Genomic DNA, 13,466 nt, shown 5'->3' on the forward strand with positions numbered 1-13,466 from the left:
TGGCTAAAGTGAACGTTGGTCCCTTAGAGGATGGGACTGGGAAACTAGTGGTGGGGAACATGGAGATGGCAAAGACGCTGAACAAATATTTTGTATCAGTCTTTACAGTAGAGGACACTAAAAATATCCCAACACTGGACAAACAGGGGGCAATGGGGGGAGGAGGAGCTAAACACGATTAAAATCACTAAGGAGATGGTACTCGGTAAAATAATAGGACTTAAGGCGGATAAATCCCCCGGACCTGATGGCCTACATCCTAGGGTCTTGAGAGAAGTGGCGGTAGGGATTGTGGATGCATTGGTGATCATTTTCCAGAACTCCCTGGACTCAGTAAAGGTCCCGGCAGATTGGAAAACTGCTAATGTAACACCCTTATTTAAGAAGGGAAGTAGACAAAAAGCTGGAAACTATAGACCAGTTAGCCTAACATCTGTGGTTGGCAAAATGTTGGAGTCCATTATTAAGGAAACAGTAACAGAGCATTTGGATAAACATAATTTAATAGGACAGAGTCAGCATGGTTTTACGAAGGGGAAGTCATGTTTGACAAATTTGCTCGAATTCTTTGAGGATGTAACATACAGGGTGGATAAAGGGGAACCAGTGGATGTAGTGTATTTGGACTTCCAAAAGGCATTTGACAAGGTTCCACACAAAAGATTACTGATCAAGATAAAAAATCACAGGATTGGGGGTAATATACTGGCATGGGTGGAAGATTGGCTATCTAACAGAAAACAAAGAGTTGGGATAAATGGTTCGTTCTCGGGCTGGCAATCAGTAACTAGTGGTGTTCCGCAGGGGTCAGTGCTGGGACCCCAACTCTTTACAATCTATATTAACGATTTGGAGGAAGGGACCGAGTGCAACATATCCAAGTTTGCCGACAATACAAAGATGGGAGGGAAAGCAGTGAGTGAGGAGGACATAAAAAACCTGCAAAAGGACATAGACAGGCTAAGTGAGTGGGCAGAGATTTGGCAGATGCAATATAATATTGGAAAGTGTGAGGTTATGCACTTTGGCAGAAAAAATCAAAGAGCAAGTTATTATCTAAATGGAGAGAAACTGCGAAGTGCTACAGTACAAAAGGATCTGGGGGTCCTGGTGCATGAAACACAAAAAGTTAGTATGCAGGTGCAGCAGGTGATCAGGAAGGCCAATGGAATCTTGGCTTTTATTGCAAGGGGGATGGAGTATAAAAACAGGGAAGTCTTGCTGCAGTTATACAGGGTATTGGTGAGGCCACACCTGGAATACTGCGTGCAGTTTTGGTTTCCATATTTAAGAAAAGATATACTTGCTCTCGAGGCGGTTCAGAGAAGGTTCACTCGGTTGATTCCAGAGATGAGGGGGTTGACGTATGAGGAAAGGTTGAGTAGGTTGGGACTCTACTCATTGGAGTTCAGAAGAATGAGAGGCGATCTTATCGAAACATATAAGATTGTGAGGGGGCTTGATCGGGTGGATGCGGTGAGGATGTTTCCACTGATGGGTGAGACTAGAACTAGGGGGCATAATCTTAGAATAAAGGGCTGCCCTTTCAAAACTGAGATGAGGAGAAACTTCTTCACTCAGAGGGTAGTAAATCTATGGAATTTGCTACCCCAGAGAGCTGTGGAAGCTGCAACATTAAATAAATTTAAAATGGAGATAGACATTTTCCTAGCAGATAAGGGAATTAGGGGTTACGGGGAGAGGGCAGGGAAGTGGACGTGAGTCTAGATTCAGATCAGCCATGATCCTATTGAATGGCGGAGCAGGCCTGAGGGGCCGTCTGGCCTACTCCTGCTCCTATTTCTTATGTTCTTATGTGCTGCCGCAGAAGCCTTGGCAAGTTGCTGCAGTGCATCTTGTAGAGGGTACACACTGCAGCCACTGTATGCCGGTGGTGGAGGGAGTGAATGTTTAAGGTGGTGGATGGGGTGCCAATCAAGTGGGCTGCTTTGTTCCAGATGGTGTCAAGCTTCTTGAGTGTTGTTGGAGCTGCACTCATCCAAGCAAGTGGAGAGTATTCCATCACACTCCTTAATTGTGCCATGTAGATGGTGGAAAGGCCTTGGGAAGTCAGGAGGTGAGACACTCGCCGCAGAATACCTAGCCTCTGACCTGCTCTTGTTGCCACAGTATTTATGTGGCTGGTCCAGTTAAGTTTCTGGTTAATGGTGATCCCCAGGATGTTGATAGTGGGGGATTCGGCGATGGTAATGCCGTTGAATGTCAAGGGGAGGTGGTTAGACTCTCGCTTGTTGGAGATAGTCATTGCCTGGCACTTCTGTGGCGCGAATGTTACCTGCGACTTATCAGCCCAAGCCTGAACGTCATCCAGGTCTTGTTGCATGCAGGCATAGACTGCTTCATTATCTGAGGAGTTGCGAATGGCACTGAACACTGCTGTCATCAGTGAACATCCCCATTTCTGACCTTATGTTGGAGGGAAGGTCATTGATGAAGCAGCTGAAGATGGTTGGGCCTTGGACACTGCCCTGAGGAACTCCTGCAGCGATGTCCTGGGGCTGTGATGATTGACCTTCAACCACCACAACCATCTTCCTTTGTGCTAGGTATGACTCCAGCCAGTGGAGCATTTTTCCCCCGATTCCCATTAACTTCAGTTTTACTAGGGCTCCTTGACGCCACACTCGGTCAAATGCTGCCTTGATGTCAAGGGCAGTAACTCTCACCTCACCTCTGGAATTCAGCTCCTTTGTTCATGTTTGGACCAAGGCTGTAATGAGGTCAGGAGCTGTGTGGTCTTGGCGGAACCCAAACTGGGCATCAGTGAGCAGTTTATTGGTGAGTAAGTGCCGCTTGATAGCACTGTTGATGACGCCTTCCATCACTTTGCTGATGATTGAGAGTAGACTGATGGGGCGGTAATTGGCCAGGTTGGATTTGTCCTGCTTTTTGTGGACAGGACATACCTGGGCAGTTTTCCACATTGTCGGATAGATGCTAGTGTTGTAGCTGTACTGGAACAGCTTAGCTCGAGGCACGGCTAGTTCTGGAGTACAAATCTTCAGTGACTAAGGTGACATCAGGGAAAAAGAGAAATATGTCAAAGCTAAAGGCACTATATCTGAATGCGCGAAGCATTTGCAACAAAATAGATGAATTAATAGCGCAGATAGAAATGAACAGGTTTGATCTAATAGCCATAACGGAGACGTGGTTGCAAAGTGGCCAAGGTTGGGAACTAAATATTCCAGGATACATAACTTTTAGAAGGGATAGGCAAAATGGAAAAGGAGGAGGGGTAGCCCTAATAATAAAGGATGGGATAAAGACAGCAGAGAGAAAGGATCTTAGCTCTGACAATCAAGAAGTAGAACCAGTTTGGATGGAGCTAAGAAACAGCAAGGGGCAGAAAACCTTGGTGGGAGTTGTGTATAGGCCCCCAAACAGTAGTTGTAATATAGGGCAGCGTATAAATCGGGAAATTAGAGCTAGTCACAATCTACATCAATGATTTGGATGAGGGGACCAAATGTAATATATCCAAGTTTGCTGATGATACAAAGCTGGGTGGGAATGTAAGTTGTGAGGAGGATGCAAAGAGGCTTCAAGGGGATATAGACAGGCTAAGTGAGTGGGCAAGAACATGGCAAATGGAATATAATGTGGAGAAATGTGAAGTTATCCACTTTGGTGGGAAAAATAGAAAAGCAGAGTATTTTTTAAATGGTGAGAGATTGGGAAATGTTGATGTTCAAAGGGACCTGGGTGTCCTTGTACACGAATTACAGAGTTAAACATGCAGGTACAGCTAGCAATTAGGAAAGCAAATGGTATGTTTGCCTTTATTACAAGAGGATTTGAGTAAAGACGTCTTGCTGCAGTTATATAGGGCCCTGGTGAGACCACACCTGGAGTATTGTGCACAGTTTTGGTCTCCTTACCTAAGGAAGGATATACTTGCCATAGAGGGAGTGCAACAAAAGTTCACCAGACTGGTTCCTGGGATGGGGGGATTGTCCTATGAGGAGAGATTGAGTAGACTAGGCCTATATTCTCTAGTATTTAGAAGAATGAGAGGTGATCTCATTGAAACATACAAAATTCTTAGAGGGCTTGACAGGGTAGATGCAGGGAGGATGTTTCCCCTGGCTGGGAAGTCTAGAACCAGGGGTCACAGTCTCAGAATAAGGGGTCGGCCATTTAGGACTGAGATGAGGAGAAATTTCTTCACTCAGAGGGTGGTGAATCTTTGGAATTCTCTACCCCAGAGGGCTGTGGAGGCTCAGTCGTTGAGTATATTCAAGACAGAGATTGCTAGATTTTTGAATCTTAAGGGAATCAAGGGATATGGGGATAGTGCAGGAAAGTGGAGATGAGGTAGAAGATCAGCCATGGTCTTATTGAATGGCGGTGCAGGCTTATGTACAGATAAACCTAGTATCACCTTAGAGTGAAAAGTCATCAAATGAGTTGTGAGGCCATGGAATTCACTTCCAGGGTTAGTTATTGAGACAGAAACTATGCTGACATTCAAGATTAGATTGGATAGTTGGATGAAGGGACATGGGAATAAGGTGGGGAAGTATAAATAAGACTATTTGCTCGGGCGAAGGTTTAACGCTGACACGGACTGGCTGAATGGCCTGAAGATGAACGTGACTCTTTGAGGGCTGCAGTCGGACTCTTTTGTACAAGATTGAAAGCAAAAGTGGAAAGAGAAAACCAAGGCTGACCTGTAATTATAAACAGTAAATGATTGTGCACGATAAAACTTCCCATCATTTAACAATGATTGAATTGATGATAAGTACTTAGTTTTGGAGGCCATTCCACTGGTGGCGATGGAGCTAAATGTGTATGTTGTAAAGGATGTAGGAAAGGTGCTCATTGAGGTTCTGCATTTTTTTCATTCATTTACATAAATCACAGAAAAATGTTAGATCTGTTGTTTCCCATTGTCCAGAAATGTTGATTTTTGAAACATAAGGAAGACTGTAGAAATCTACTGGGATTAAATCTTGTTGTATATGTGTTGGCACAAAAACAGGAATCTGTCCTGTTGTTTGAATAAAGCTGTGATGATGCCACATTCAGGAAAACTCTTGTCTTAGTGCCTGTTGAGCAAAAGATGGAACGGTCTATCAGAGAATGCAAAGTGATGGTGAAAATGTTGAATCTTCATTTAGTTCTCCACAGCATGCTGCAATAGTGGCAGCTCCAGTAAGTTGTTCAGTATTAGCTCATTCCCAACGCCAAGGCATTTAGCAGGTTGCTGATCTGACTCCCAAGCCATACAGCTCGTTTAACATTGATGTACACCTGGAAATGCTTAGCATCGACGCAGAAGTGGTCTTATAACTACAGCTTTAAATGTGAATTAATTCAACAAAAGTATGTTTTTCTTGTGATCTGCGGTTCCGCTAATGGATCCATTGGCCACGGGAGGGAGGGGCTGAGTGTCTGAGGTTGAGGGAGGAGCTGAGCGTCCGAGGTTGATCTCTGCCAAGGCAGCAGTTCGGATACCACAGTTGGTCTCAGCACCCAAGTTAGGGAGGGACAAATTGGACAGGGTTTCTATTTCTGGTTGCTATCTTTAACTGTTGCTATAAGTGTGTTTGTGTGAATAGCAGTGACGATAAGAGCACGTTCCAGGAATATATATTTGATATATGTATAATACTATAATCGGGTACAGTACCTTGAACAATACATTCTAATGTGTGCTCTCTAAGCCAGCAGGCAGTAAATGTCCTTACTATTGGTGTGGTGACAAAATGTAGTGTTACAATTAGCAAGCTGTGAATGATTCAAAACTGGGCCGAGGATTCAGTTTGTGAGCAAGTTATTGACACTTTCTTTTAAATTGGATTGTGCTCTGCTCTCTTCAGAGTATAGTAATGGAATAATGCTACTTGAAAAAAAACATAAGTTAGTCTGGAAGGAATAAGTATTTCCTTCAGTGAGGAAATTCAGTTTAAGAAACAAAGTGGGCGAGGGGAGGGAATAGAAAATAATTCTGTTAAAAGGGAGATCTTCAAGTTTTGTATGAAAGCATTCTGAATTTTTGAATTTCATTATTTAATCTCTGCAATGATATCCCTCCCTATCTTTGTCATCTCCTCCAGCCCTACAACCCTCTGAGTTCTCTGCACTCCTCCAGTTCTGGCCTTTTGACCCTTCCTGATTTTAATCGCTCCACCATTGGCGGCCATGCCTTCAGCTGCCAAGGCCCTAAGCTCTGGAATTCCCTCCTTAAACCCCTCCACGCCTTTACCTCGCATTCCTCGTTTAAGACGCCCCTTAAAAACTACCTCTTTGACCCAGTTTTTGGTCATCTGTCCTAATACCTCCTCATGTGGCTCGGTGTCAAATTTTGTTTTATAACGCTCCTGTGACGCGCCTTGGGACATTTTACTATGTTAAAGGTGCTATATAAATACTTGTTGTTTAAAGTTTTAAGAAGTTTTTCATTGATGTACATTCTTGCTTTGTTCCCTTGTTGGCTCAGTGAGTTTATCTAACGAATAGCGGAGACATAAAGACCAGGAAGGTGACGGGTCTGATCCACAGTTTGTGCTGATTTAGCAGATCTCGCCTCGCTTGACAATGAGGGTGTTTCAGTTGGTCCCATCAGTCCTGGTTTAGGAAGAGGAAAATCACCCAGGGTTCCTGTTCTTGCTGTCTGTCCAGTGATCCTGTGCCCGAGTGCACGTGTGCACCTCCACAGGCTCCCTTTATTGGCTTCTCAGGAAAGAACATTCACATTTTATGAACCTATTTTTTATTTATATATTTATATTCTACATTCGCGCACACATTTTCCGAAGATATTTTGAGGCCAGTTTCCCATACATAATTTATGAAGTTATTGTACATCCTGACTGCACGATGCCTGTGGGAGGATTGCATTGAATGTGTTTGCACTGGGACAGCTTGTTTTGGTTTTGGGTTCTGAGAGTTAGTTGGTCTTGGATGGAGGGGGGGCTCTGCATATTGGAGGTCTTGTTGGCTGGGGTCGGTACCCTACTGGCCATTGGCTGGGTAGTTTGTGTTGAGTGGATCTTCAAGAATAGGCCCCAGACTGCTTGTATTTCCCCAGTCCCAGGCAGTGGCCGAACATCACTTGTTCTAATTGTAATGTCCCATGTGTTTCAGCCACATGGTTTGTTGTATGTAGAGCTGCAATCTGCCTTCACTGGCTCTCTCAAATCTTCCAATTCCTGCTCTGCTCAATTCCCCTTCCCCTCCCTCACCCCGCCCCCCCCCCCCCCCCCCTCTCCAGACATCCACCATTTAGGACATTTTGCTATGTTAAAAGTGATATATAAATGAAATATGTTATAACCTTCAGACTGTATACCACCATCATATCAGCCATTTGAGATTGCATATTAAAAATGACATTTCTAATTGGTAAGGAGTAATGTAATGTTTCTGTTTTTATATGCAGGATACATTTAAGTGTTTATATTTCTATTTACCTCTTTCAGCTAATGTTTCTGGGATTAAATTTCTGCGTGAATAGTTTAAGCTTTATTTTGTAAATGCATTTTAAGTGGTCTTTTTAGGTGAAGATTTCTCAAATAAAGTTATAAAAATCACATTTTAATTTTGGCAAAATGTGCATGTAATCAAAGAATTAACCTTTGCTCATTTATTTAGGTCCCTAAAGGCACCTCTTTGCCAAACGCTGCCTCTTTGGTTGTTCCTTCTTCTAATTCCAAATTGTCCAGCCTATCAGCCAATCAGAAATGGATGGAAATGAACACAACAAATGACAGTATAGTTGGGACATTGCCAGTTATCACCATTCCAACCCCACTCCTGAGCACTCTGCCAGCACAAGTGAAAACTACTGCGATAGCGCAAAGTATAACTTCTGCTTCTATATCCAGCACGACAAGTGCAACCACAGTTGTTCCGGAGAATCCAGGTGAGCTGAATCTATTGACTGACCTGTCCTGGCAGCACAGGCACTACGAGTATTGATTATTTTATTGACACTTCAGTAGTGGGATGGGAGGCTAGCAATTATAAAATACACACAATGCTGATTCCTGCTCAATTTAATGACAGTCAGCAGAAGGCTGAATGCAAAATTCATAATCCGAGCAAGTCTTTCTAACCAGCTGGGCTGAATTTTCACTATCACCGGCTGGGCTCTAATCTGACTGAGCAGATCACCCACCCGAGGTAGAACCCACCCAATTTTCATCCTCTCGATTTCAATGGGATGCCAATCGGGCAGATTCTGCAATGGGTGGGCTGTCTGCCCTACCAGATTATAGCCCTTGAGTTGAAGGTGAAAATCAACCCTTCGGTTTGTCTCCAACAAAAACTATTTTTTTCCCAATAACAAAATAGAAAATGTCTCCTCGTATAGGAGTTTTTTTCCTTCATGGTCTTTTGAAGGAGGAAAGGAAAGAGTAGTTTGAAGGAAAGGAAGAACTTGCATTTACATAGTGCCTTTCACGACCCTCAGGACAACCCAAAGCACTTCGCAGCCAATGAAGTACTTTTGAAGTTTAGCTACTGTTGTAATGTAGGGATATACAGTAACTAATTGAGCACAGTCTCACAGACAGCAATGAGATAAATAACCAGGCAATCTATTTTCAATGGTATTGATTGAGGGGTAAAGACTGGCTGGACACCAGGAGTATTCCCCTGCCATGGAACTTTTAGATCCACTGTGAGGACAGGTATGGCCTCGGTTTAACGTCACATCTGAAAGATGGCACCTGTGATAGTGCAACACTCCCTCGTACTGCCGAGTGTCCGCCTAGATTTTGTGCTCAAGTCTCTGGAGTGAGGCTTGAACTCATGACTTTCTGACTCTGGGGCAAGAGTGCTATCACTGAGGCAAGGCTGACACTGAAATGACTTTTCCAGCTTACTGTTCCACTTTAATATGGTTTGTTGATTTAAAAAGTAGGATTACATAAAAAAATCAGTATTAAGTTATGTTTTGAAATCTCAGCTTTACTTGCAACTACTAAATGTTAAGTATAACTGGAAGTGTCTCCTATCTACTCAACTTAGGACTTGTCTCTTACCTAGGATTAGGTGTTGTACCTTAAATATAATGTTCTCAATTTCCCAGATTTGCTTTTGGGATACAATATTGTAAAAGTATGCAGCATTATTAAACCCCTTGTATAATTTATTCCAGGACTATATTTTTGCACTAAAATAAAAACAGAAAAAAGCTAGAAATACTCAGCAGGTCAGCCAGCATCTGTGGAGAGAGCAACAGAATTAACGACTGACGAAAAGTAATCGACATAGGAACAGGAGTAGGCCATGGAGCCCCTCGAGCCTGTTCCACCATTCAATGAGATGGCTGATCTGCAACGTAACTCCATATACCTGCCTGAAATGTTAATGTTTCTCTCTCCACAGATGCTGCCTGACCTGAGTATTTCCAGCATTTTCTGGGGTTTTTTCAGATTTCCAGCATCCGCAGTATTTTGCTTTTGTATATTTTTGCACTATTGGTTTCTGAATTAACATCTTGAATAATTACTCATATATGTACAATGCAGCATTTTTTTGTTTTTATCTTTCTGTTCCCCTCCCTTTTGCTCGTTAATGATTTTGATAATTGCAATGTGGCTTTATAGAAATCTACTTTTCATTGGAGATTTCAATCCAAACCTGTGTTGGTGTCCAAATTTGCTGCTCATAAATAACATTTTTCTGAGCTGTTAGCTTATATGTGGGTGGGGGAGGGTCAGTGTGCTGAATTGGAGCTGGATGGTTGATATAGGAAGTTTGTTTGGATTCTCTGTATGTTAAAGCATTGTTTGTTTTCTGTGTTAGTGACGAAGGAACTGGTTGTTTCTGCTGGAGACAGTGTGGAGGTCATTCTGCCAAAGGACGAGGTTGAGCTGAATGCATATGTGCTACAGAAACCGCCTAAAGGTAAGAGGACTGGATCTCTGTTTCCTGTGAAGGGAAAGAGTGCACTTAATGGATGTCTCATCTTGGATGTCAGTCAATATTCAAATGATTCAGGTTTTATCCACTGTTACCTTTTTAAAATACTGAATACCTTTTAAAATACTGAACACCCTTTGTATTAACCTTTTCAAGTCTGATTTCTGTAACAGAACCATAAAATCTCCATGGGTGTGCCCGCGTGGGATTGGAAGGTGATATGTCTGACATTTTCTCATATACATGAATATAATGACTGTAAAGGCTTCCAAATTGTTCAAAAAACAATATAAATGATTTTTTTCTTCTGTTTGCTTTAACGCATTTCCATATTCCACTTGGAGTCTTTTGATGAGTGAGATAGCCTGTTGGAAATGACCTTTCCAGTGTAAAGAAAATAACTTGAGGCGTGGTTATTCTTAGTGTTGCTTTGCAGCTTATGTTGCAGAATAAAGCCATTAGCAAAAACCAAACCTTATCGTACTTGAGTGGTGGGTGAGGTGGACGTTTCTACGAAATGGAATGAGCTTAGTCACGAGTTACAGGGAAATAGTGGAAATAACTATTGTAGTGGGTGATCAGTCATAATTGGAATATTTTGAAAAATATACACCTTGTACCACGAACAGACTGACTTAGCAATTGACCGTAAATCGCCAGCACAGAAGAAAAAGTTCAGTTTTTTTTTTAAACTGTTGTGATTTATATAAAACTGAAGGCATTCAAATTTTATTCAACGTGTACACAGATTAGTTGGAAAGCTAGCTCTTTAAAATGACAGAAATGGCCTCTGGCCAAAGAAAACAGAAGCACACTACAGGAAGGAATGTAGCTAGTAACTGACTGTGGTTAGAAGCCAAGAAAGTAGTTCAGATTTCAACTTGGCCATGTTTGTGAAAATACGACAGCTGTCAAACTCTGCGCAGTGTCTACCTGATTCAAAAACGGAATTCCTGTTCCATTCTTCCCTTTATGCTTCTATCAGAATTTATATATAATCATTTCTGCCAAATCTCATCTGCTTTCACCAGGGTTTAACTGTAGCTATAACTATCCAGAATGCTACATAGTTTATACTGTAACATAACATAAGAAATAGAAGCAGGAATAGGCCACTTGGCCCCTCGAGCCTGCTCCGCCATTCAATAGATCATGGCTGATCTTGGGCTCAAAGCCACGTCCCTGCCCGCTCCCCATAACCCTTCACTCCCTTATCTTGTAAAAATATGTCTATCTACACCTTAAATGTATTTAATGACCCAGCTTCCACAGTTCTCTGGGCAGAGAATTCCACAGATTTACGACCCTCTGAGAGAAGAAATTCCTCCTCATGTCCGTTCTAAAAGGGCGACCCTTTATTCTGAAACTATGCCCACGAGGGGAAACATTCTCTCTGCATCTACCTTGTCGAGCCCCCTCAGTGTCTTATATGTTTCAATAAGATCACCTCTCATTCTTCTAAATTCCAATGAGTATAGGCCCAACCTGCTCAACCTTTCTTCATAAGAACCCCCTCATCTCAGGAATCAACGTGTGAATCGTCTCTGAACTGCCTCCAATACAAGTATATCCTTCCTTATGCAGTACTCAAGGTGTGGTCTCACCAATACCCTGTACAGTTGTAGCAGGACTTCCCTGCTTTTATACTCCAACTCCCTTGCAATAAAGGCCAACATTCCATTTGCCTTTTTGATTACTTGCTGTACCTACATGCTAACTTTTTGTGTTTCATGCACAAGGACCCCCAGGTCCCTCTAAACTGTAGCATTTTGTAATCTCTCTCCATTTAAATAATAATTTGCTTTTTTATTTTTCCTGCCAAAGTGGATAACCTCACACTTTCCCACATTATACTCCATCTGCCAAATGTTTGTCCACTCACTTAGCCTGTCTCTATCCCTTTGCAGATTCTTTGAGTCCTCTGCACAACTTGCTTTCCCACCCATCTTTGTATCATCCGCAAACTTGGCTACATTACACTCGGTCCCTTCATCCAAGCCATTAATATAGATTGTAAATAGTTGAGGCCCCAGCACCGATCCCTGTGGCACCCCACTAGTTACCACTTGCCAACTGGAAAATTACCCATTTATCCCGACTCTCTGCTTTCTGTTAGTTAGCCAATTCTCTATCCATGCTAATATATTACCCCCAACTCCGTGAGCTCTTATCTTATGCAGGAACCTTTTATGTGGCACCTTATCAAATGCCTTCTGGAAATCCAAATACACCACATCCACTGGCTCACCCTTATCCACCCTGCTCGTTACATCCTCAAAGAACTCCAGCAAATTTGTTAAACATGATTTCCCTTTCATAAAACCATGCTGACTCTGCTTCACTGCATTATGATTTTCCAAATGCCCTGCTACTGCTTCCTGAATGAAGGACTGATGCGCTATCAATTACTCATAAAAGACTGAGAGTTAGAAGAGTAACTAAAGGCTTTTATTAACAACAGATCATGTCCAGGCATGTACACAGTGGAATACAAACAGGACAAACAGGAATACAAACAGTGGTTTACCACATTCACCCCTTGTTTAAAATTGAGTCCGGCGGGGTGAAGTGTATTAAAAGTTAGTGTATTGGAGTCTCTCCGGAGGTCTTGTCTGCCGCTGTGATCTGCGTGGCGACGGCAGGGGTAGTGAAGTTTCCGGCGTCGAGTCCAGCGTAGGCTGTGGCACAGGCGTGTCGTCCTCGTAGATGTCGAGCGGGTCGCGGGGCCCAGGCCTGCCGTCTGCTGGGGCTGGATATCGGATCGTGGGGGGGGGTGGTAGTGGGTAGTGGGTTACTGCGGCCCCCGAGGGTGCAAGGTCTCTTATGGAGACTGTGTCCTCCCGCCCGTCCGGGTATGCGATGTAAGCATACTGGGGGTTGGCGTGGAGGAGGTCGACCCTCTCGACCAGGGGGTCCGTTTTATGGGTCCTCACGTGTCTTCTCAGTAGGACCGGCCCTGGGGACGTCAGCCATGGCGGTAGCGATGTCCCCGATGTGGACTTCCTTGGGAAGACAAACATTTTCTCATGAGGGGTGGCGTTAGTGGCAGTGCAGAGCAGTGACCGAATAGAGTGGAGCGCATCGGGGAGCACATCCTGCCAGCGGGAGGTCGGAAGGCCCCTAGACTTTAAGGCTAGCAGGACGGCCTTCCAAACTGTCGCATTTTCTCTTTCCACCTGTCCGTTCCCCCGGGGGTTGTAACTGGTGGTCCTGCTTGTGGCAATACCTCTAGTTAGCAGGTACTGACGGAGTTCGTCGCTCATAAACGATGAGCCCCGGTCGCTATGGATATAGCTGGGGAAGCCGAACAGGGTGAAGAGGTTGTTCAGACATTTAATGACCGTGGCACTGGTCATGTCCGGGCAGGGGAAGGCGAACGGGAAACGGGAGTACTCATCAATAATATTGAGGAAGTACACATTGCGGTCGGAGGAGGGGAGAGGCCCTTTAAAATCGACGCTCAGGCGCTCGAAGGGGCGAGTGGCTTTTATCAGGTGGGCCCTGTCTGGTCTATAAAAGTGCGGTTTGCACTCAGCGCAGACTTGGCAGTTCCTGGTCATGGTCCT

The 13,466-nt window shown here is 43.7% G+C and overlaps 1 protein-coding gene across 2 annotated transcripts in view; it reads left to right on the plus strand.

The window, feature by feature from the left end:
- Positions 1–13,466, plus strand: part of LOC147103192 (dyslexia-associated protein KIAA0319-like protein) — a 123,303-nt gene that overhangs the window by 47,290 nt on the left and 62,547 nt on the right. For both annotated transcript variants that reach the window (XM_085962584.1, XM_085962585.1), the window contains exons 4-5: positions 7,624–7,894; positions 9,784–9,885. In XM_085962584.1, the coding sequence (XP_085818710.1) occupies positions 7,624–7,894; positions 9,784–9,885 (373 nt within the window). The remainder of the gene's footprint in view (positions 1–7,623; positions 7,895–9,783; positions 9,886–13,466) is intronic.

This window comes from Somniosus microcephalus, chromosome 20 (assembly GCF_052327205.1).
Source record: "Somniosus microcephalus isolate GS21.2 chromosome 20, FLI_Smic_1.0, whole genome shotgun sequence".
Lineage (NCBI taxonomy): Eukaryota > Metazoa > Chordata > Chondrichthyes > Squaliformes > Somniosidae > Somniosus > Somniosus microcephalus.